General features: G+C 49.5%; 1 protein-coding gene across 4 annotated transcripts in view; it reads right to left on the bottom strand.

Moving 5' to 3' along the window:
• NTN4 (netrin 4) overlaps window positions 1–22,024 on the bottom strand; it is a 50,608-nt gene that overhangs the window by 14,008 nt on the left and 14,576 nt on the right. For all 4 annotated transcript variants that reach the window (XM_075497328.1, XM_075497339.1, XM_075497334.1 and 1 more), the window contains exons 3-5: window positions 13,986–14,273; window positions 3,294–3,420; window positions 1,751–1,939 (exon numbers count right to left, since the gene is read on the bottom strand). In XM_075497328.1, the coding sequence (XP_075353443.1) occupies window positions 1,751–1,939; window positions 3,294–3,420; window positions 13,986–14,273 (604 nt within the window). The remainder of the gene's footprint in view (window positions 1–1,750; window positions 1,940–3,293; window positions 3,421–13,985; window positions 14,274–22,024) is intronic.

Consider the following 22,024-nt stretch of genomic DNA (forward strand, 5'->3'; position numbering starts at 1 on the left):
AATGGGTCCCTTGTGAAACTCCATCTCCTCGACGGGCTGCATGAGATGTTGCAGGAGATGGCAGCCACTCCTACCACCTCCAAGGTGAAGGGCATCATTTTCAGGTGTCCAGAAGACCACACTCAAATCAGTGCCAAAGCTTGACTTGGCTTCAATAGCCTCGGAAAAGTACGTGCTCTTCCCTGATGGGAGCTGGCACGTAAGGAGCATCAGGAATTACAATCCTAGTGAATGTAGCACAACTGCAGTAAAAGCGCATTTTGGAGCTTGAGGGTCCCATAGAGAATTTATTTCAGTCTTTCATCCTGCATTATCTAGCAGGAGTCAACTAATCCAGTTGTTATTTTATCAGCAAGGCTGAATCCATAAGAGTTCGAAAAAACCCCTCAAGCCCTTGCTTTGGCTCTAAGTGCAAGACTTAAATCTGTTTTTTTACTAATGAGACTCTAAAGCAAGTTTGTTGCATAAGTTCTGGCAATAATTATGGAGGGAAAGTATCTGATGTTTCAGAGAATGAGACTTGGGACTTCCATGTACACAAGCAAGTAAAAGAACTTTAAAAAGTCATTACATTCACTGTTTAAGAAACAGATTTGTGTACATACTACAGCAGTGAAATAATTATTTACCCAAGTAATGGAGAACTGTGGTCAATTCTGTTTTTGTAAAAGGAATCAGGGCTGTAACACAGGCAGTTCAGCTGTTACTGTTCCTCCTTGCAACGAGTGAAAGGTGAAGAGGAGAAGGACTTCTGCGACAGCCTGGAGGGGCCACGGGAAGTCTCAGGAGGATGATGCACAGTGAGGGAGAGGGACAAAAGCGGTCATTCCCCTCCCGACCCGCAGATGAAAGTGAAACCGCACACACCGTCCCAGCCCTGGTTGCAGCTCCCCACCCCAGAAGGGTTTCTGTTCCTTTAAACGCAGGCACTTCTCCTTTGGAGGTAAGAGATGTGCTCAGTGTCCCCTCAAATGACACAAGCAGGGTGTCAGTCAGATTTTTTTCTGCCTCCCATGAAGGTCCTCCTCCAGATTTGGGTCAGTGAGGAGAAATCTGGTGAAGCCAGTGGGTGGCTGTAGGCGCAGAGCAGAAAGCATGCCTGCACCCTGTATTTAGCTGACCAGGGTAATGCGCTCAGCGCAGTCTGGGGATCCGGAGTCCCCCACGGTGAGTCATCATCCTCACAGTGGTCCCTGGGGAGCATGGCTTTTGGATCACTGCTTTTGCTTGGGAAATATTTAATTTCACATGTGTCCAAGTCATTGGCCTGGCCTCCTTGGTATCACGCCTTCTGGAATATCACTTAACTCATGTTCCCGTCTCTCCCTCCATACCCACCTGCTGCTGCTGCGAACACGCACTGGTGGGCGATGCTATTTATCAGCTGCACCCCTGTTGGCTGAGGCACCCTGCTTCTGGGGTTGTGGCAATCACCAAACAAGGAGAACATGCAAACATGATGCAGCTTTTGCTCTCCAAAAATAGCAGGAGAAAGTCAATGAATCATCTCTCTTCCCCTGCCCCCAGGCTACAGGCATCCTCAGGACAGATTTGTCAACAGCATCTGCAGGCTTTTGCCCCGCAAACCGCACCATTGCTTTTTGCAAACAGCATCAATAAGGGAATTCAAAGAACCCCCTGTCCCTGAAGCAAGAAGGTTGCTCCAAGGAGAAGCAGGAAGATCTCACCTTTCCTTTGACGCCCTCCCACTTAACAGAAGCATTTTACTAGTAAAAGGTCGCTGACTTACGTTTACAGGCATCCGGGGCAGAGAAGGGCTTCCTGAGGTCCCGGTAGAAGCCTGGCTTGCAGCGCTGGCAGTGCTGCCCTTCCGTGTTGTGCTGACAGTTGTCGCAGACGCCACCGCTGCGATTGCCCGATGCCAGCCACGCATCCATGTCAAAATGACAAGTGTCGGCATGCCCATTACACTTGCATGCTGAGACAAAGCCAAAGGGAACAGAAAGACTCATTAGAGCAGTGAAAGATGTTGATTTATAGAAGAGAGACACAAAAACCCAAACCACGTTTTGGAATGGGAGACCTGACCTATGAATCCGTTATTCATTCAAACGCGTGAAGTATCATCACATTTTCATCCACCTCTAGGTGGTTTCCCAACCTCTAGAGGTGACATTTAAGAAAAAAATAATTTCTTTAACTCTTTCATTTCCAGTATGGCTTTCCCAATACAAGGGCCAGCAGCATGGTCAGGCCAGCGCAGGGAGACGTCCCACATTCACTGGTCCTGCTGGGGCTGAATCCTTCCCTCCCTGCTTTAGAAATCAGCAGTGCCCTGTACAGCATCTGCCATGTGGGTGCTGTCAGGATGCTCCTTGCAGGTGATAGAGGGAAAATGCAGGTGGAGGGGAGGTGCGTGAGAAAGGGTGAACATCCCCCTTTCCCTGCGCTGGCAGTGCAGGAATTCTGGATGCCCACACACCTGAAGTCAGGGGCCAAGTAAGATCTCTTCCAACCCTTGCACATCATATACTGCTGGTGGAAACAGGGACTCACTGTCACTCCCTTGGGGAACGTCCGTACTGCAGCGAGGTACATCCACACGCAGCCCGCATTGGCAGGCTGATGCTAGCTTAAGCGTTGACAGCATGGCAGTCGCAGCAGGACGGCGCTTAGCATGCCTGCAAACCTTCCCGGGGTGGTGCAGTTAATGCTCAGCGCCCTTCCGGCTAGACTGCTGCTGTTACCAAAGCAGACCACCTCGTGACCTCTGCGGTCCCCTGCAGCCTGCACTCACCCCGAGCATCCCTCCCCGGCACCGCAGAAGTAATCCTCAAACGTCCCCAGAGCCTGCAGCTCCTCCTGCCCCCAGCAGCCGGGGGCTGAGCAGAGCCCACATCCAGCAGCAGAAGGCCATACCTCCTGCAAACAGAAGGCCGTACCTCCCGTGTTTGTCAGCGGTGCCCATGGAGGGGACAATGCTGGCCCTCCATCACCTCCAAGGCACCCTGGTGGGCCGCAGTCTGCCTGCGACAGAAGACCATGTCTCAAGGAAACGCACTTCAATCCCACAGAAAGGCCACACCAACAGACAACATGGTCTCATGAGGATTTCCAAGCAAGGAGCTTTGTGAACTGGGCCGTCCCCACCATATAAACATGCGGTGGGCACTGGGCGGGAGAGTGGCACTGGCTCTGCACTTGCTGAGCAAACACCTGCCCATCACCCCAGTATCTGCTGCCTCTTGGAAACACAGGAGAAAGGTGCGCAAGGAGGAAACATTTTGCTCTGGCAGAGGCTCTGGAGACGCTGTTCCCAGCTGGTTACTTACACTGACACTCTTTGGGGGCTCCAGTTTTGCCATCGGCAGCCTGCCAAGGCTGGTCGTTGTAGAGCGGGGCGCAGTGCTGGCAGTGGGACCCTGCTGTGTTGTGCTTGCACATGCATTTCCCATGGACCTAGTAGGGGAAAGAGAGCAAGGATCACCCACAGCAAAGCCCAAAGAGTCTCCAGGGCACGAGCAATGCCCAGGTACAGGAGATACTGCACCAGCTATAGACTAGAAAGAGGGCTAGCACAATGTCTGTCTTGGTATCTTGAACTAGACAAATAGTCTGCAGTTACGTTTTCAATTAGATTAGTATTTGTGGATCTGCATGTCATGGTACTGTATAATCACACCTTTTTTTTGAGATCTAAAAGGATGTTTAGCAGAGAGTTTCCAGCTGCAGCATGAATTTCCAGGAGAGATTAAAAAAAGCCAAGATCCAAAGCATCCTTGGGACACACTGTAAAACCTTTCTCTTTTTCTCCCTCCCAAACACAAATACACCTTTGCAGCACTGCAGGGATAGCATTCACAACCTCAGCACCCAGCTCTGTGTGCCCAGCCATCAACAACATAAATAAGTACAAGAAAAAAAGAAATTCTACGCCCTGAAACATAGATATCTACTCATCCTAGGCAGAGTTTTTGTCCCACAAAGGGAGAACCAGGGATAGCACAAAGACCGTGAGTGACTATACTTGGATATCCTCATGACAGATAGCTAATTTAACAGCTAGACAGCCTAGTGTAAGAGGGTAATTAGAGATGAAAAGCCAGCGTAGCACACTCGGTGCCAGCTGCCGTGTCAGCCGCTGGCATTACTCACGCCGTTGGCAAATGCAAAGAGAACGGGACGTAGCCAGAGGGCAAGAGTAGCCCGGCAGCCCCTAGATGCAATGAAATCAAGCTCTGAAGCAGTACGGCTCTGCCAGCAAGGCTGAAGGCCCTGCCTTTTGCCGTGGAGCGTGGCAGGCAGCTACCTACCGTAGCTATTTTGGGGGCTGCCTGTGCTTGCAGCTTTCCTCTGCTTGACATTTTGTTTTTAAATACAGTTTTACTAAGAGCATTTCAGCTGCAAGTCTCTCCAGCTGTCTGATGCGTGGCCAGGCTGAAGGTACGACTGGCGTCCTGCATTTGCTGAAACACAAGCTGAGCGGTGCCTCCCCGCCCCGGTGCCCCTTCCTTCACCAGTCGCGGGGAAAGCGATAGAGAAAGGGAGTCAATAAACTGAGCGTGGTTCAGCTTCTCCTGCTGCTCAGTAACGAGCCGGAGACCTCAGCCTGCCCTGCCAGCATGGGGCTCATGCCACAGGTTGGCCATAAAACCGACGGGGCTGGGGAGCTGCACCAGCCGCCGGCTGCTTTCGGCATTGGGAGCAACACAGGGCGGCTGGGGTAGCTGGTGATCCAGCCCGGAGCTGGGGCATGGCTTTAACTGCTACTGGAAAATGCTGCCTTCCACTCTGTTTTAACTTGTGGTTTTACAAGTGTGCTGTTCCTAACTGCGTGACTTGCTGCCAAGACCCGCCATGAAAAAGGTTCCTGTGAAAAACCTGAACAGTAAACACAACAGAAGAGGAGCTTAAACATGTTGTAAACAGCTCCTGCTTGTTACGTAGGTGCACACCACCCCCCCCGGCTGATGATGACTTTCTGATTTATTTATTTTTAATTAATAGGTTTCAGCTGCTATCTCAAGGGGTCAGATGTAACCGGTACAGATAAAACTTCAAAACTGACCTTGGAAGACTTTTCAGCAGCAATGCAAATAATAGCAAAATCTTTCAAAAACTTTTCAAGTGATCCTTTCCTGCCGTATTAAAATGTCTGGATCATCAAAGCAGGAATAAGCAAAATACAGTACAGCAACTGGACTGCATAAGCAATGGACAGATACAGACGGAGTCAGACAGAATGCACAAGCATCTAAGCTAAAGTGCAAATACTGAGATAACAACGCTTTCTGTGGTATTTTGGCCTCATCGCAGATATCAGTTGGTCTCACCGCAGATACTAGTTGGTCTGTCTGGCTTATCGTATTAATATATGCTTAAATGTGTGCTAATGTTTGAAAAGAATGAGAAGCAAATGTAGAAAACAAAACAAATTTGCAGAGGGAATATTTAGTTCTCAAAGTGTGCCTTGTGTTTTCATATTTTCATTTTTGCTACCACCTACAAAACATTCTTCAAACTCTCAGATGCCTCGCTTTCCTAAATCAACACTGCAATAAAATTTTTCTCTCTCTTCTATATTTTTTAGGCAAAGTCCACACACAAATCAATGTTACAGAGCTACTTTACCCACATTTAAAAGCATCCACCCACATGGAAACAGAAAACGGTTAAACTCGTATTAGTCGTGTGGTCATCTTCTGGTGGTTTTGATGGAGGCGTAACTCTTTGATGCCATTTTTTGGTAGGGGTTTCTTGCAAGCCCTTTGGCCATTGAGTCGTTAGCACTAAACAGGCTGTAGTAGCCTGAACCACATCTGTGGCCAGATAAATCCTTCAGCTTGTTCCTCACCAGACTATCCCAGCTGTTAGGGTAGAGGGACCCACCAGACCCAGGATGCACGTGATCGGGAGGGGAAGGTGACCTGAGGGAGCCAGAGGGTGCCATGGTCAAAACCAGGTGGTCTCTTGGTGCTTTGGCGATCATGGTGCCAAAGTAAGAAAGACGTGGGAGAAGACTTGCAAACAGGGGTTTGTCTCAGACATGGGGACTCTTGGGATTACTGTGCGGACGTATGCTCCCCCTGCCTGTGCCCACAGCCTGCAGCCTCACCCCTCAAATTCAGCTACCCCCTTGCCAAAGCCCCACAAGGAATCAGTGGCGATTTAATCAGTTCAGCCAGCGGCTGCCCAGCATTAATAATATACGACTCTGAAACTCAGCAGCACCTAAGAAATCCTCAAAGGATTTAGCATCCCAAGACACCAGCAGAGAGCGAGGCAAAACTCCCCGCCGAGGAGCATTCATGGTCCCAAGGCATAAGAGCCTGCGTTTTCTGAAAGCCCAAGTACTGTATAATAGAGCATGCCGCGTTGCCAGAATAGGGGGAGGTGGGTGGAAATAAAACAGAAGAGGACGGGTATCCCAAGACCCTGATGTGCAGCCATTAATTTGGCACGCTGAGCTAATAAGTAAACTGCTGAACAGCTGGGCGCCAAACTTCTTAATCTGTATGTGAACTCTAAAGAAGGAGGTTTTTTAAAACTTAAAAAACAATATCAAATCAAGCAAATCAAGCCAGCTGCTGTTTAGAGAGACCTCAAGGCAGAGCAGGGCATGATGCTCCTTGTATTGATCGCTTGTAAATGCGCGATGCACCCAGGAGGGAAGGAAATGAACGGTCTGGCTGAAAAGATTAAATAATAACAGAATAGTGCGATTCCGACTTCTGCATAACGGCAAGTGCAGGACCGGCACAGAGGCCTGTAGGTGTGGGCTCCCCAGCCAGCTCGGCAGGACTGGAAACCTGCTCCTGGGGCCAGTGCTGAGCACCTGGCGGGTGCTGCTGCAGCCTGGGTCAGGAGGAGCCACGCGTTCCCGGTCCTTATCGCAAGGGTGTGGCTTTGCAGTCTCCTTTCCTCCAGGGGTTATCACAACCAGATGCGTTAGCATCTTCATCAGATGCTCCCTCCCAAGCCCAGATCCCGCCGTGGGTCCTGCACCCCGTCTGCAGGAGCTGCTCAGCTCGGCGTGGGCTGGGATGGCCGTTCGGTGGCCCAGCCTGCCATACGCTCTTTGCAAAGCCGTGTGCCCCTGCTTGCCAGGGGGCAAGGGAGTAATAATCTCTGTGGGACTCGTGTTGGGGTGAGCACCCGTGGGGGCACAGGATGTGACGGCCCGGCTGGCCCCCCTTCTGCATCAGATGCAGCCACTCAGGCTCCGGTCTTTGGGAGCAAGCTTTGGAAAAGGCAGCTGGGTTCCCAATTCCTGTGGTGCTGAGCCTTTACAGTGGTGCTACTCAGACAGGCTGGACCCCGAGAAAACTGCCTCTGCGAGGTCCCCCCGGGTCCCACGGTGGCCCTGGCCCCTCTCAGCCAGGCAGAGCGGGGCACAGACCTGCTAACGAACAAGCTAAACAGCTAAATGGCCCATCTCAACCGAGTGAGGGGAGGGAAATGGGCTCTTTACTAACTTGTTTCTCAGTGCAACTGTTTAGTTAATACCTTTTTCCCCCATTCCTTTTTTCCAGAAATTTAATGTAAGTCAGACCTAAATGCTTCAAAAACCTTGCCTCAGGCTGATGTATTTGTTCTCTTTCAATAGCATTATAATGATTACCCCCAAAGAGAGCTCTGCTTTAAACATCTCTCCATCGTAGCTTTATCCCATTGAAGAAAATCTCTTTTTTCTTCTACGTAATTGCAGCATGACAGAAAAGATGTTTATGCATCACAAACAACAAAAGAAGGTGAATATTAGCAAGCCCTTTCTTGCAGCCCATAGGCAGACAGGTATATTTTTAGTTATAAAGAAATACTGTGACAGCGGAAAATAGGAGAAAGAAAGGACAAGAAGAAGGGGTAACAGAATGAAGAGAGAAGCGGCGGCAGATGAAAAACAGCCAACGGACTGTATACACTGGGCGAAATTAATGCCTGTAAGAGCTGCAGGAGGGCCAGATGCGAGACTGCGATGCCCTGTAAATTCCCCGTCGTGCCAGGGAGTGGCTGGGAGCCAGGGCTGAGAAACCAGCCTGGCAGCTCTGCTGGGACCCAAAGCACAGCAGGGAAATGATGTACCCGGCCTTGGGGATTTCTCCGGCATCTCAGCACCTTTCTGAAGGCAGAATGTGACCCCCACGCATCGACAAAGGAAAGAGGACATTTTTTTCCTCCCTTTTCATTCACCTCGATTTACATTTAACTGTAAGGCGTACCCACTTGGGTCATTCTGGAGCATCGCTAAGTACACAAACACAATTCCCAGTACGTCTCACCGCTTTAAGCATTCACACGGCTCTTGAGTCATTTAAGCGGCAAAGCCTTCTCATACCATTTTTCATTTTGTCATGGGGTCTTTACAACCCAGTTCACTTTCACACTGTTTCCCTTCTTAGCTCGACAGCCCCGTCCCAACGTCAGTCATTAGAGGGCACAATGCAAACAGTGTTACAAAAGTTGACTTCTGTAAGATAAACGAGCGACTGATTTCTCTATACAAAGACAGTTGCTAGGGCATGCTTCCTTCCAGAGCCTTTTGTTGCTGAATTATAACCTTCCAGCGCTTCCTTTCAGATTGCAAATACACGGGGTTTTTTCTTTAGTCGAATCTTATAGAATACTTTCCTCCCTATTTATCACGTTCCAAAATGTTGGACAGTGAGAAAGAAATGCTGCGTCGAGGGAAAAATGCTTTCAGTCACCTGTTATGAATTGATTTATATTGCAAGAACTCACCCACTATATAGAACCCAACACAAACGCACACTAAAAGAAAATCAATGTCCCAAAGACCTGGTAGTCTAAATACGCTAAATAGCTGGGAGGGACAACTGCTTTTAATAGAGTTCCGTTCTTGGAACTGCTAAAATTGTATTTTCTCTATTTTTTTGTTTTGTTTTTGTTTTCATGGAAAATGGGCATGATATCAGCCTAAAGGGAAATCACGGCATTCACGTCGAGTCTCTAACGATAGCTTTTAAACTGTGTTGTACTTGAGCCACTGTGCCAATTTTAGAACTGATGCCTACTGGCTGCTGTCAGCATGCGGGGAGGTATTCTTTCCCAAACCACCAGACAACCAAATTTATGCATGAGAAAATTCTCATATCCTATCTCGTTCTTGTGAAAGAATACAAAGCTTGTTGTCCAGGGTGTGGGGGCTGTCTGGTGGGGTTTTTTTAATTCCTTGTACAATAGGCTTCTGTCAGTGCTGCTGGAGAAGACCTTCAGCATCTTTTGATGTCAGTAGCACAATAGCAATTTATAACAGCCACTGGGTTGGCCACGTGGGAAGAGGGAGGAATATTTACCCTGCCCGACTATACAGAAGTGCTTTAGCACGGTAGCTCAGTCAACCCTGGACCCCAACCATACTGTATCCCCCCACCCTTCATAACTATGGAAGGAGTCTGGGGAGATCAGCTGGCTAACTTGGGTACATCAAACACATGCCTAAAATTAGGTGAGGTATATCTGGGGTTTGGTGCCTAACTGTCAGGCAGCTGCCAGAAATCAAGTTCAGATGCATTCACTGATCAGGTTCCTGAACTGGTTTGTCTGTTCAGCCTAGAAAATAAAGCCCAGTTCCTGGAAAAGTCCTTGACTTACATTGACACAGCACCCTGGGCTACTAAAAAAGCGTATAAGCATAATTGCAGCAGTACTGTTTCAGTGTGGCAGCAGCACCACACCAAACCACTTTGGGTACATGTCTTAAGTCCATTGAAGCTTCTGCATCCCTAAGTTCTAGTTTCCCACTTCCCTTCTTCAGAGCAAAGACAGCTGCTGTATCATGTTATTAAACCTGTCATTGAGGGAAAAAGAGAACAAGAGGATGAACAAACCCAGACAGCTTCACCTGTTCTCACTCTGTTCAATGCAGGTGAAAGATGTGTAAATAGGGCTGCACTAGTGGGAGTGCAGGAGAGGAAAGGAAGGACAGAGTGGGAAACATTAGATAGTTGATAATATTGGATTATCAATGAGATAGTGAAGTCATCAGTTGATAATGGGATCTCATCTCATAGGGGTAAAAGCAGAAAGCCCCTGCAAGGACACAGCCCTCTAACACCGATAACTCAGGCCAACTGTGAAAACCACTGAGCTGTTGCAGGTTTCTGCAGTCAGGGAGGGCCAAGGAGCCTCTGAGATGGATGAACTCCTGCCCTCACCTTGAGACAGACCTGCACAGCCCAGGTGGGATACCTCTGGGTTTGCTTTCCCCACTTTGGAGTCCTCAATTGTAAGATCCTACTTATCTCCAGGCTGATCTCCTCTTTCACGACCCTTGCCGTAGTTGCAAGCAGGCCATGGGAATGCTTTAGCTGGTAAGGGGCCAAACATCCACTGCAATAGCTCCATGGGCAGAGGTACTGGCAAGGGGTGAGAAGCTCCTACGACACAGATCAGCCAAAAAAACAGTCTTCTCATGGCCGCTGAAGATCAGAAGGGATCTCCTGTGTCTGTGAATCCATTTCTCTACTCACATGGGTGTTTTGCCATGTAATGCTGCTCACAAACTGATCCAACTGCTTTGCATGGTACGGTGTGAGGTGCATTTGTCCATGCACAATCTTTCCTAGGCATGCATTGGGTTGTTGATGATGAGATTTGGGTAGTGACCCTTTGAATAAATTTGGGAGGAGTGGGGAAGAGAAGGAAGCATATCTGTATCACCCTGACAGCTGTCTGTTGCACGCAAGTGTATAACAAGGAACAATCAGGATTATACTACCCATGAGGAGCAGCCCTTGCTATCATTGGAAGGCAGCCAGGTCCTCTCTGTAGGCTTCCCCTGCGGATCATGGAGAGATACACTCCCGTAGAGCAGGAGACCCACCTCAGAATTCCCCTAAAGGTTGACATGGCATTTCTGATGCTAAAAAGAACTCAGAGCTTCCCTATATAAATTCCTTTCTCCTTTAGGAGAAAGGGTGGGTGAGGGAAATCACCAGCAAGCTTTGCTCCATGGTACCCATGCAGTGGCCTCCATGGAGAGGAGCATCATGGAGAGTTTTGCAGCTGGATGGTGGTGAGGGCACAGAAACAAACCTCTTCTCTTACCAGGTCTCGGCTATTGTTTTTTGCTGTTGGGGCAAATGTGAAACAATTTTTTCTCACAGCGAATGTTTGGACTCTGTAAAGTCCACCTTTGCTCTGATCTGACTCAGAGGGATCACGAAGAAGGTTATCTCACCCCAGTGAATGGAGCTAGAGCTGCTTCTGCTGGGGTGGAAGGAGCCCCTCATTGTCCACAAAGCCACCCTGTTCGCATCTCACTCCCATGCCCCAAGGATGTCCCAGGTCAGTATTATCTCATGGTCTCATTATCTCATATCCCGGGTCTCATTATCTCATATCCAAGCTGGACTTCTAGCTTCCCTTCAGCCACTCCCAGCACACAACGGTCCAGCCGTCAAGCAAAAATGCATCCAATGGTAGGAATCCTGTGGCAGCGAGCTGGGCTGATGTCCCAGGCTGAGTGGAGCATCCCGGCCCCCTGGGTCAGGCTCCTGCACCAAACCCACCTGGGCAGCAGCCACCAGCAACCCTGCATCCCCACGTGGCTTTGTCAGAACCTCTCTGAGTCAGATGGCTGAAATGCTTCCGGTTGCTTTGCGAGATCTGCCCAAGACCTGGCAGCTATGCCCAGTGCTGCCAGGACACCCCGGCTTACTGCCCAGAGCAGTGCAAGAGAAAAACAAATATATCACATCCAGGTCTTCCACTGGCCAAGCAGGGACTGAAAGTAAGCCGGCAGTTAGGATTTTGCCTGTGGGCTAAGACCAAGTAGGGGGTTAAGAAAACTTGTGTACACTTTTTTTGGAAAAGCTTTTTTTTTCTTAAAGGATCTTAAACTTACTTAAATGTTGATGTTAACTCTCTAACTTAGGGGATATTCTTCAGGAGTGTCTGGTCTAAACAAGCATAAAAACAGAGCCAGATTTTATAATCATACTGTGAAATGGTAACATGCTTCCCAGCTTTTGCTGTCCTCAGTTTTACAGTGAAGGTTCTGCTAAAACCCCATGTAGATACAGTTACATAAAGACAAGACTGAAGTCCCCATCTCACACCTGAATGACCGACCGTAATTCTTCAGAATTATCTTTTATGTGACTTTTTCAGGTGAAATGTACAAAAACGCTCCCTCTCTGAAATCCTACTCTCTTTTCAGAAGTTTCTCTGACTTCTCCCAGCTAAGCAGCCACAGACCCCGCAATCTTTCATCCCTTTTCTGTTCATTCTCACACACCTGTCTTGCTATCACGGAAATAATCCTCTCTTCCCATCTTGAAGCAACGCACTGGCAAACCCTGGCCTGGTATGCACGAGTGGGGTGCCACCACAGTCCCTGAATCGCAGCAGCCTCGTGCCAGGAAGGACCCTGGCACGGACCAGGCTCAGCCCCAGCTGCCCCGGTCCTATGATGGAAAAAGTGGTATTGGGAGAGGAAACATCTTACCACTCCCTGACCCTCCCTGCAAGCCATGGGGCTATGTCATCCCTACTCCCTTACGGGACATGCGGAATAGCTGTAAGGCACAGTAAAATGAATCAGCCTCACTGCAGGAACGTCACCTTTGGGACTGCTGCCACATACGCGTTTATAACTGGAGTTGAATTTCCCGTCCCCTCGGGGCCAGTGCAGGGGCTTGTTGCTATTTCTTGCTTTGGTTTTCAGTGCGATTTTGGCACTTGATTCCTTCCCACAGCACTGCCTGTTACCTGGCTCTATGGTTTCCACGGGCTATAGCTGTACCGGAAGCCTATTTGGCTGCAGGCTCTGTTACAATTCTCAGCGGTGCTCTGGGGCATGCTCCCGTGCAATCGTATCCCACCGAAATAATCCTGAGCAAACAGCTCCTTTCAGAGACTTTTGTTCAGGGAACATCTGTGGAAAGCAGAGCAGTGCTACTTGAAACAGCCTTATCAATCATAGCGCTGCATGCTTTCAAACGGGTATATTTTCAAGATGTTGCAAGACTAGCTCTATTAGAAGGGAAACATGCTGCCTGCTTCATGTCTGAGACCATAATTTAAGTGAAATGAGAGTTCCCCAAAGAGCTGGGCAGATGCCAGACCTCCTTACCTCGAGTAACTGCCTTATGTTTTTTTTATGATCTTTCTCTTTCTAACATTATTCAGTGCAATATATTTGACTGCCCTGGCTTTCCCTACCGCTCCTCTGCCAGCAAAGCCAGGACTTTCAGAGCCAGCCAAGACAGGCAGAAAGGACAAGATGTGTTGGGGGCAGTGAGACCAGGGTGTCCCCGGGCTGGCAGGGTGCAGGCACGCCATGCCGCAGGCGTCCAACATGTCGGTCGCTGCTGTGCCCCTCACCTCCCCAGCGGGTTAGCAGCTCTCGCTTCTCTGTGATATGGGAGGACTGGGGTTTATGTCTTGGTCAGTCCCAAGGGATTTGAGCTCAGAGCTCTTGTGACGGGAGTCCCCTCGAAACTGGAAGACAGGGTTTTTATCTCGAGAAAGGTATTGCGAAGTGCAAGGGAAAGCCTGGGAGTGAGAGGCGAACCCCAGCTCTCCTGCATCTCAGTTCAGGAGCCAACCCAGTATTTGAGGATCCCCCAGAAGCAATGGCAATCACAAGATCCCTAGTACGTTCGAGGAAGCTCTCCTCCCTCTCTGTCATCAAAATGTCCTGCATTTATTATCTTTTAGATATTGTGTTACTGAGAGTTAGCGTTTGAGGGAAGAAGAGAGTCAGCAATTTTAATTTATTTTAAGGATCCACCTGAAACAAATAAACTTAAATTACTGTGGAGCACCCTTGAAGGATGAGAGTCCTGGTGGACCCTACACCGAGGCACAAGGGAAGCCCAGCACCTCAGCCTCAGACCACTTCCTTTGTAAAGACCGCTTTTGCTCACTGTGCTTAGAATTCAGGGCATTATATGTCAAATACCGTATACTTGGACCTATACCATACTCTATACCATTCCCTACTATTTTTAAAACTCTGCTCTCCTGCAGTGCAGACATTGTTGGGCGCGTGTACATACCACGTGGAAAACGCCGGCTGCTTTGATGGGCTTGAATCCGGCGACGGGGACGCAGTGGTCGGCATGGCCGTTGCAGAAGCAGCTGCCCTTCACGATGAAGTCGTAGATGGCATAGTGCAGCGGTGGTGCGGGCTGCAGGGGCTGGGGGTCCGGGCCTGCCGGGAGGCAGGGGCAGCCCTGCCACTCCAGCAGCCGCACCCGCAGGTTGGTGATCTTCAGCTGCGCCTGGGCTTCCGCGCTGTACGGGTCCTCCACGGCGTAAGGCGGCGACAGGGCTCGGTATATCACCTGGGCAGAGAAACACAGCAAGGGAAGCAGAAAGGAGGACGTCAGCCAGCCCTGTGGCGGGCCGGGGGGGTGGGATGGCAGCAGGGGCATCCCCCGGGAGCACACACCACGCTCTCGTGAGGCTCTTCCCCCTCCGCAAGCGGCGGGAGCAGCAAACCCACCTCCACCCCGGTGTGCACGACATGACCCCCTGTGATCCCCTATGCCCCGTTCCACACAAAGTCTGCAAGTGACATTTCACCATTAACGTAAAGCAGAGGTCGGTGCCGCTGGTACGTGGCACGGCCCAGCACAGGGACAGACAGTCCTGCAGGTGATGCTCAGGTGGGGGACTCTTCGTTAACCTTCCCTCCCATACACCAGAATGGGTGTATTTTTTAACAAATAAAGCTCAGATTTCCAAATATTTGGCTCCTATGAGTCCCAGACTGCTTCCTAGTGCAAAAGTGATTAGGCATGGCAATTAGTGATAGTCCCCCTGGACTGATAGTCCAGAAAACTGAGATAAGAAAGAAAGAAAAGTGGGGGGCTTCTGAAGTTTAAACAAATACTTATCAGTCAGTCTTTATTTTAAGTTGGGTCTGATTGAATAGGTAAATATTGGCTCAAGGTGAAAATTGAGAGCACTAGATAAAAATAACTAATTTTCTTGAAGAGGTTTATTTTAAACTTGTTGGTCAAGCTGCCTACAGAGTCACATCAGAAACAGCATATAATTCACATAACTACCATCGGCATAAAATGACACATTTCCAACACGTGTATTAGTTACTGGTACATTTAACTTACAGTGACACTTTCTAAATAGTTAAATAGCTCGTCACTGAGTAGCCGCCGAAGGCTCGATGAACTACTTGACAAGTGTTTGAGGATGTGATGCAGCCTAACGGCTCGAGACACTGCTCCCACCAGCGGCTTAAAACCTCCTCAAACTGCCCCCCTGCCCTGCTGATAACCGCCCACGCCACCCGAAACACCGGCCAGCCTCCTACGGACAGCGGAGGTGTGCGGCAGCGAAGGGCGACCATCATTTCTTGCCAAGAGGTGCTGCGGGGTGCCTGGCGAGAGGCAGCAGGCGAGCCTGCCGGTGCCGCTTATGGGGATCACCCCTACCAAAGGATGCTGCTGATACGCTTCAGCTGATGAAAGTTTCCCTTTTATTTCACCAGGATTCACGTACCCTGGAAATAATGATGCTGGTGCTGCCAGCTTGCCTGCCCATGGGCTTTGCCTGCCGGCTGCCGCCTCCACCAGCCCCACCACTGCTGGCACCGCTCCTGGCTGGGACCTGGCTTTTCTCCAGAGCTGCCAGGATCCAGCTGGAGGAAGTTTTGTCCCAGCCTGGAAGGAGATTTAGAGCTCATTTTGGAGCTGAATGGTGGCAGTGTGCTTTTGCGTGTCCCATCGGCCTGCCAAGCTCGGTCGCTACCAGTGTGCCGGTAACAGCGGGGCTCGATCGTGCTGGTGCCGGACGCTGCGTGCTGGCAAGCACGTTGTGGCTGCAGCCCCGTGCCGCCGTCCTGCAGATGAATACCCTCCCAAAGGTATTCCAGCATCTTCTGCCGGAAAGATGTCGATAAGGGAGAAGGCTAACCGGGAGAGGTGGTCAGAGGGCAAGGCTGGTGAGCAGTACGCCCCTCGTGCGGAAGTGTTGAGTCTGATGAGGGACATTAATAAATAGTAACACATTCCAAAAGGGTGGGGGTTTTCTTTCCTCTCTTTCAGGAACAAACTCTTTCAGAGTTTTTTCTGCTTTCCTAAGATAAAAATATCAAGCAGATATGAACGGAAACCCAAGCGAACCCAACTATCAGGCCTTGCCCCTCTCCCCAAGGCTTGTTATTTACCCAAATTTAAATCAATGTAATTCTGATCACATTTACTCGTTAGTGGCTTTGTGAACACAAGTTGCTTTCAGATACGGCAAGAAAATTCCTTGGGAAACATCCAAACTGGAGACATTGATTTCCTTTTAGTGGAGATGATGGAAAATGCCGCGCTGAGAATTTTCAGTAAAAACTAGCAGTTTGGGTTCCTTGTGATTACATAAATTGCATCTCAGAGAATTCTTTGTTCATCCTGATTTGCATGAGCGGCAAAGGAAATACATAAATGGGAACTATTTATGCTAGATGCAGCTGCAGACTTTCTTCTCTTGTTTTTCTTGTTTATCTATCCCTGTTTAATGCACGTGACCAATGCTTGTAGCTCTAGTAAAGACAATCGCAGCAAGGAAATCAATAACCCTGAGTGCCTTTGCGCCGAGAGAGTTAAATTTTGCCTGTGTGGAATTCAGGGGGAGTTATGCTGCTGATTTCAATGGAGCCAGTATTCCCGCTCAGGCCCTAAAATGTTACAAACATTTCTTTTTACGGCTACTTGAAAACGGTGATGCTAAACATGAGCCCTATCTGTAATTCCCAGGGGCTGCGGGCTCTCAGCCGCTCCCCCTGCCTGCCCTGTATTGCTCGGGCTGTGCCCAGCAGCCCCGGCCCCGGCTTCAGAGCCGCGCTGCACCCTGCAGCAGCGCAACGTAACAGGGTGAGCCTGGTCTCGGTGTTGCCAATGTGGCAAACACCCTCATCCCTCTGGCCCAGAGGCTAGTAGTTCTGTTTTAATAAAATACAAACCAGTCATTGTAACATGTAGGACGCCATACAAATGGCAATTCTCTGCTCTGCCCCGGCAGGTTGAGCTGGAGCCCCCCAAGGCTCCATAATAAGGTCAAGGATGTGTTTCCCAGCAAGATTTCCCTGTCCAGTTGTTAACCTTGTTGATTTATTCCAGCCTACCTCGGGAGTCAGCACCTCACTGGGGCCACACCGTCCTCATACAGCTGTTAGGGGTCTGCACCCCTGTGCTGCCCAGCACCTCAGCCCACAAACACACACGGGCAGGTAACAGCTTTCCTGCTTTTACCTTTCCTTGGACTTCTCCATGCAATTGTCCCACTGATAAGACTGGCCCTGGTCTGCAGTATCCCATCTATGAACGAACCATGGTTTGCACAGCAAACCTGACCGGATTTTCACACCTACAGTTCTGCCGGCAGCCCCTGGCCACCGCAGTCAGAGGCCTCCTCAACCAAAATACTGTTTATTTTTAATGGTGCAAGGGAAGCATGTAGGCAGGATTTGAGAAGAACGCGCTGCCAACGTGCATGTGTATCTGACGATGGGGTTTTGCAAGCCCATCATCTCCCTGGTGCCACCTGGCAGGACTTCCTCTGATCAACTCTGTTGGGCCAGCAGTCCCCAGCCGCCCTGGGATTCTCATGGTGACGTGCCCAATCCACAGCCATCATTTCCTCTTCCCAACAGCTCCCCGAAGCCTGGGGATTATCTTCCCAACAGCTCCCCGAAGCCTCTGGGTTTATCTTGCTAAAACTACACAGAAAACACGCATGCCCGGCTCAACCCACGGGGATAGAAACTCTCCCCAGTGGCTCCACCACCGCGGTCGTGGTCTTGGCATGTGTCATGTCAGCTTTTTAGCCATTGGGGCAGCCCCTCTGCCAGGCACGATGAGGGGACAGCAGTTTCCTTCTGCCCCCCAGAGAAGTTGCTGCCCGCAGAGCCATCAAGTCCATCACTCTTCCTATCCCATAAGCACTGGAGGAAGTCATGCCCGACGGTCCTGCCAACAAGAGCTGTGTTGTGATTACACCTGGGAGATAAATAGCTTGATGAGGTACAGGAGATCATCTTTTTTGATAGGTGATGCCATTCCTGTTTTCACAGAGCAAGGCTTCTGCCAGGAGAAAGCTCCACCACGCGGAGAGGAACGTACCCACCCCCTTGGTAAAGGAGCAATGGCAGCAAAATCTGGCCACTCGCCTGCAGCGAGCCTCACCAGAAAGCACACCTCGGTGGCCAGACCTCCAGCTTTCCCACTCAAGTCTGTCTGCATGCAGGTGTCTTACTGACAATATGTCAACGCCCAGCCTTGCAATGTTGGGTAGACAATGTGACTTCTCCCAGTAGTCAGCACCACGTGTAATAGCACAGGGTGGGAGGCCTGGATCTTTACATCAGCAGCTCTATAGTGCATGCACTAATCCAAATTTTCGATTTGGTAGAACAAGTAGGAAGTAATAAATTGAAAACCCACAGCACTTCTATGCTAGACATGCCATAGTATATCCTATCAGAAAGATATTTTCATTCCCAGTGTTGCTAGCTCACTATAAATCTTATGGTATTTGGGATTGTAGCTAGCTCACTATAAATCTTTCGGTATTTGAGATTCTTCATAAACACAATCCCAGGAACTGAATCTTTATCTCGGCTTCCATTTAAAACTAATTATCTAGCAATATCTCATATCTGAGGAGTAAATGTCACAAACCAAGAGGCAAATAAAAAGAACCTCTGTCTTTAAAACAAAATATCAGTACTTGGGGTAATGCTACTTCCACGTCACATCAAATTATGCTGTTGGATCCCACGTCCTATAAATGCCACGTCTGCATGAAGCAACATCGATAGAGAAGTGATTTAAAACTTGCATGAAGATTTTCTGGTGGGGGAGAAGTCTCTCTACACAGCCAAATAGGAACCGCAGACTGCAGCCCCTGCGTGAGGAATGCCATTGCTATGCCTCGAAGAGGGTCAGGTGAACCTGACCCTCCCGGTGGGATGCCCAGCAGTGGCAAGAGGGAGCCCACTCCACTCCCGGGGGAGTGGAGAAGCTGCCCCACAGCGCCTGGTGCATGCCACGGAGTAAAAATATTCTGCTCTTCAGCCAGACCACTCTGGCTGTCTGCGGTTTGGGCACATCATTACATAGACACTCTCTAATAAACTTCCACAGTGTTTCAATTTCCTTATGGGCTGTCATGAGCAACTCTTGCTCTGTTGATTACTTCACTTTATTTTGTCTTAGTGGTGCAAGAAGCCTTAGCTACTTGCCATTCCACAGACGCAATAATGTAGCCCTGTATATAAATAAATCGGCAGCCATGAACATGGTGCACTCAAGTAACCACTTGCACCAATGACCTCCATTTATAAAACCATAAAAGTCCTTTTGCAAGAAGTACCCTAGTATGTTTACACTCAAGAGGCAATGAAAGGACATCGCTATATATATCTGCAGTGGGAAGGAAAATGCTAATGAATGATGCTGGGAGCAACAAAATAGGCTCTGAAGTCAAAGTTGCCCGAGGAAATCAACAAAACCAGTGAAAGATTTGCCGCCAGCAAAGCCTCCTCGACAAGTCACAGGCGCATCTTGGACCACTGGAGCCTCCACCCGCCACAGCTGCAGGGGCCTGGATCTTTGTCAAGACACAAGTGTCCACAGCAATAAAATGGGGCCCTTTGGGTCACAAATGCCCACGACATTGAAGAGACACACGTGATCGACAAGAAGCTTCTTCCTCACAGACTTTCAGAAATAGGCACAGCCACAGAGGCCGTGGCAGCGATCCGCAGCCCCCACGTGCGTGTCCCTTCCCTGGGTCCCAGAGCCCGGCTAGAGGCACAATGCTCCAACCTCCAACCGGGAGACTGGCCGCAGCCAGAGTTTCTCCCCCCGAGCCTGGAAGGCATCAGGAGATGGTTCACAAAATGACAACACCAGTAAATTACAGACAGAGGGAATAAATGGATGGGAGACTCAAGAAGCACATACACATGGGAACAAGCCAACAAATAGGAATATGGCAGAAATAAAAGCAATAAATCTTAAAAACATAACCGCATTTTTATTTGGTTGTAAATTAAAAACAAGGTGGTAACACTGCACGAAGTGGTCCGTGGTTTCTTTCCAACAAGATCTCCAGATAAAAGAGATTGATGGACTCTACCCTCTGTCATCCAACCTGGATGCATGAGAATGCATCTATAAGCACTCTATAATAATGACCTAACCATATTAGTGATTCACCTATTTGGCTCATGGCGCTTGACAAATTCATTACTGCTTTATTTGATTTTTGCTGGTGATTTTATTCCTTTCAATGTATTTTACAGGAATACAGGAACAAAATAGTAAGAATAAAAAGAATGTAAGGTTTGCTGTCTTCTCCAAATAGAGAGACAGCAAAAGCAATGAGGGGCGTGCACCACCGTACAAAAGGGCATGTGATGTCTAGGAAAGCGTTTAATGGAAAAGTTAAGGTTTGCATTAGGAGTCTGCAGTGTCTCTTGGTATGCAGTTACTAAATAAATGTGGCTAACTGACCTGTATTATGGGGCCCTGTTGAATCTCCATGTCACTGGAAGCTATCTGGTTCATTTAATGCCTGGACAACATTCGGAAAATGTAGGCAGTAAAGGCGGTGGTGGAGCTCTGCCAGCGCGTCCGGGACCTCATCCCTTTGCCTCCTGAAAAATTTCCCTCGAGCCCGGCAAGCAACCGAGGTTAGGCACTGCCTGCCAGGTGCTGGGGCTAAGGCGAAGGGCAGCCCTCATTCCCCACCTCCCGGCCCCGGGATTTCCAGCTCTTGCCCAGCATCGCCTCACGTCTGCTTGTCCCACAGGCCCTGGCTGTTGCTCGCAGCCGCACGCAACTGCAGCTGAAGCTGAGATGCTCCATGCTGTACCCGCTGCCCAGGACACCTCTGCCACCCGCAGCCACTGCGTGCCTGCGCCCCGTCCCCCCATGCCTCCCTCCACAGCCAGCCCAGCCTGTCGAACAGCCCAGGCCCTCTCCCATAGGGGCTACCCAAAAGTGGCAACTGCTTTCAGCCTTGGCTGGTCTTGTTTGGAGAAGCTTAGCTGGGAAATTTTATTTGGCCAATTAAGCTTTCCTTCTCAATAGATGTAAAAGTTAAAAGTAATCATTTCTCTCGGTAAGCCTTACAGAAAGCTCACAGGGGGAAATAAGGCTGATTTGTAGAAATGGGTAATTTAAAAAATAATAACAATGATGTGACATGTGTGTGCCCACTGAGGCTTTCTATAACATCACCCTGCCGCAGTGTCCAGTTTCAACTTCCACCCAAGAAACTGCATCAGCACCACAAAAGCCTGATTAGACTTTTCTTTTTTTCAGTTGCAGAGGGAATCGGATATAAATTTAGCTGCGGAAATCCAGCACCAGCCAGGCACTCCTGGCTCAAGAGGGTGTCCCCACACCTCCTTCGCTCACCCCTGCTCAGTCACCTCTTGGTGGTGCAGAGGAGCCTTGAAGCTGAGACTGCTCCATGCTCATCCCCTTGTGCCTTTCCAGGAAAGAGTAATTAAGCCTAATTAAGCCTAACACCCAACGCAAGAAAGACTGAGGTGAAACTGTCTTACTGTACATGTGAGGATGGCTTGACTTTCAAGGTTTGCTGCGCCAAGTGGCAAGACTCACGCCACAGCAATAAGTCCTATTTGGTACCTACAGGGAGCAGAGACAGTCCTACCTGCCCTGATGCCTTTGGGCACCCCTTTTCACAGCGGGAAGCCTCAGGCACAGGAGCTGCCTTGTTTAACAGGGCACCCTCAGCCCTGCCAGTGCCGGAGCAGCTCAGGTGCCCCGTCTGTCAGACGCATGGTCTAACCACCAGACCTAGTGCCTACGACAACCAACATATTCCCTGCCCACATACGTCCTCTGAGAGAGACAGATACTCTGTAGATAGTTTTTTCTTGTCTCCCAGTTTCAGTGTTGAGGGCTCAACCCCATGCTAGCATTTACTCTCCCGGTCAGTATTTTAGTTTCCAGGGATTTCTGCTTCAGTGTGGTCAACTTCTGCCAAGCTCTCTCCTTGGCTCTTCCCGGAGGGGAGAGCTGTGTCTACAGAGGAGTGTTTCACTTGC

The sequence above is a fragment of the Mycteria americana genome, chromosome 1 (genome assembly GCF_035582795.1).
Source record: "Mycteria americana isolate JAX WOST 10 ecotype Jacksonville Zoo and Gardens chromosome 1, USCA_MyAme_1.0, whole genome shotgun sequence".
Classification (NCBI taxonomy): domain Eukaryota; kingdom Metazoa; phylum Chordata; class Aves; order Ciconiiformes; family Ciconiidae; genus Mycteria; species Mycteria americana.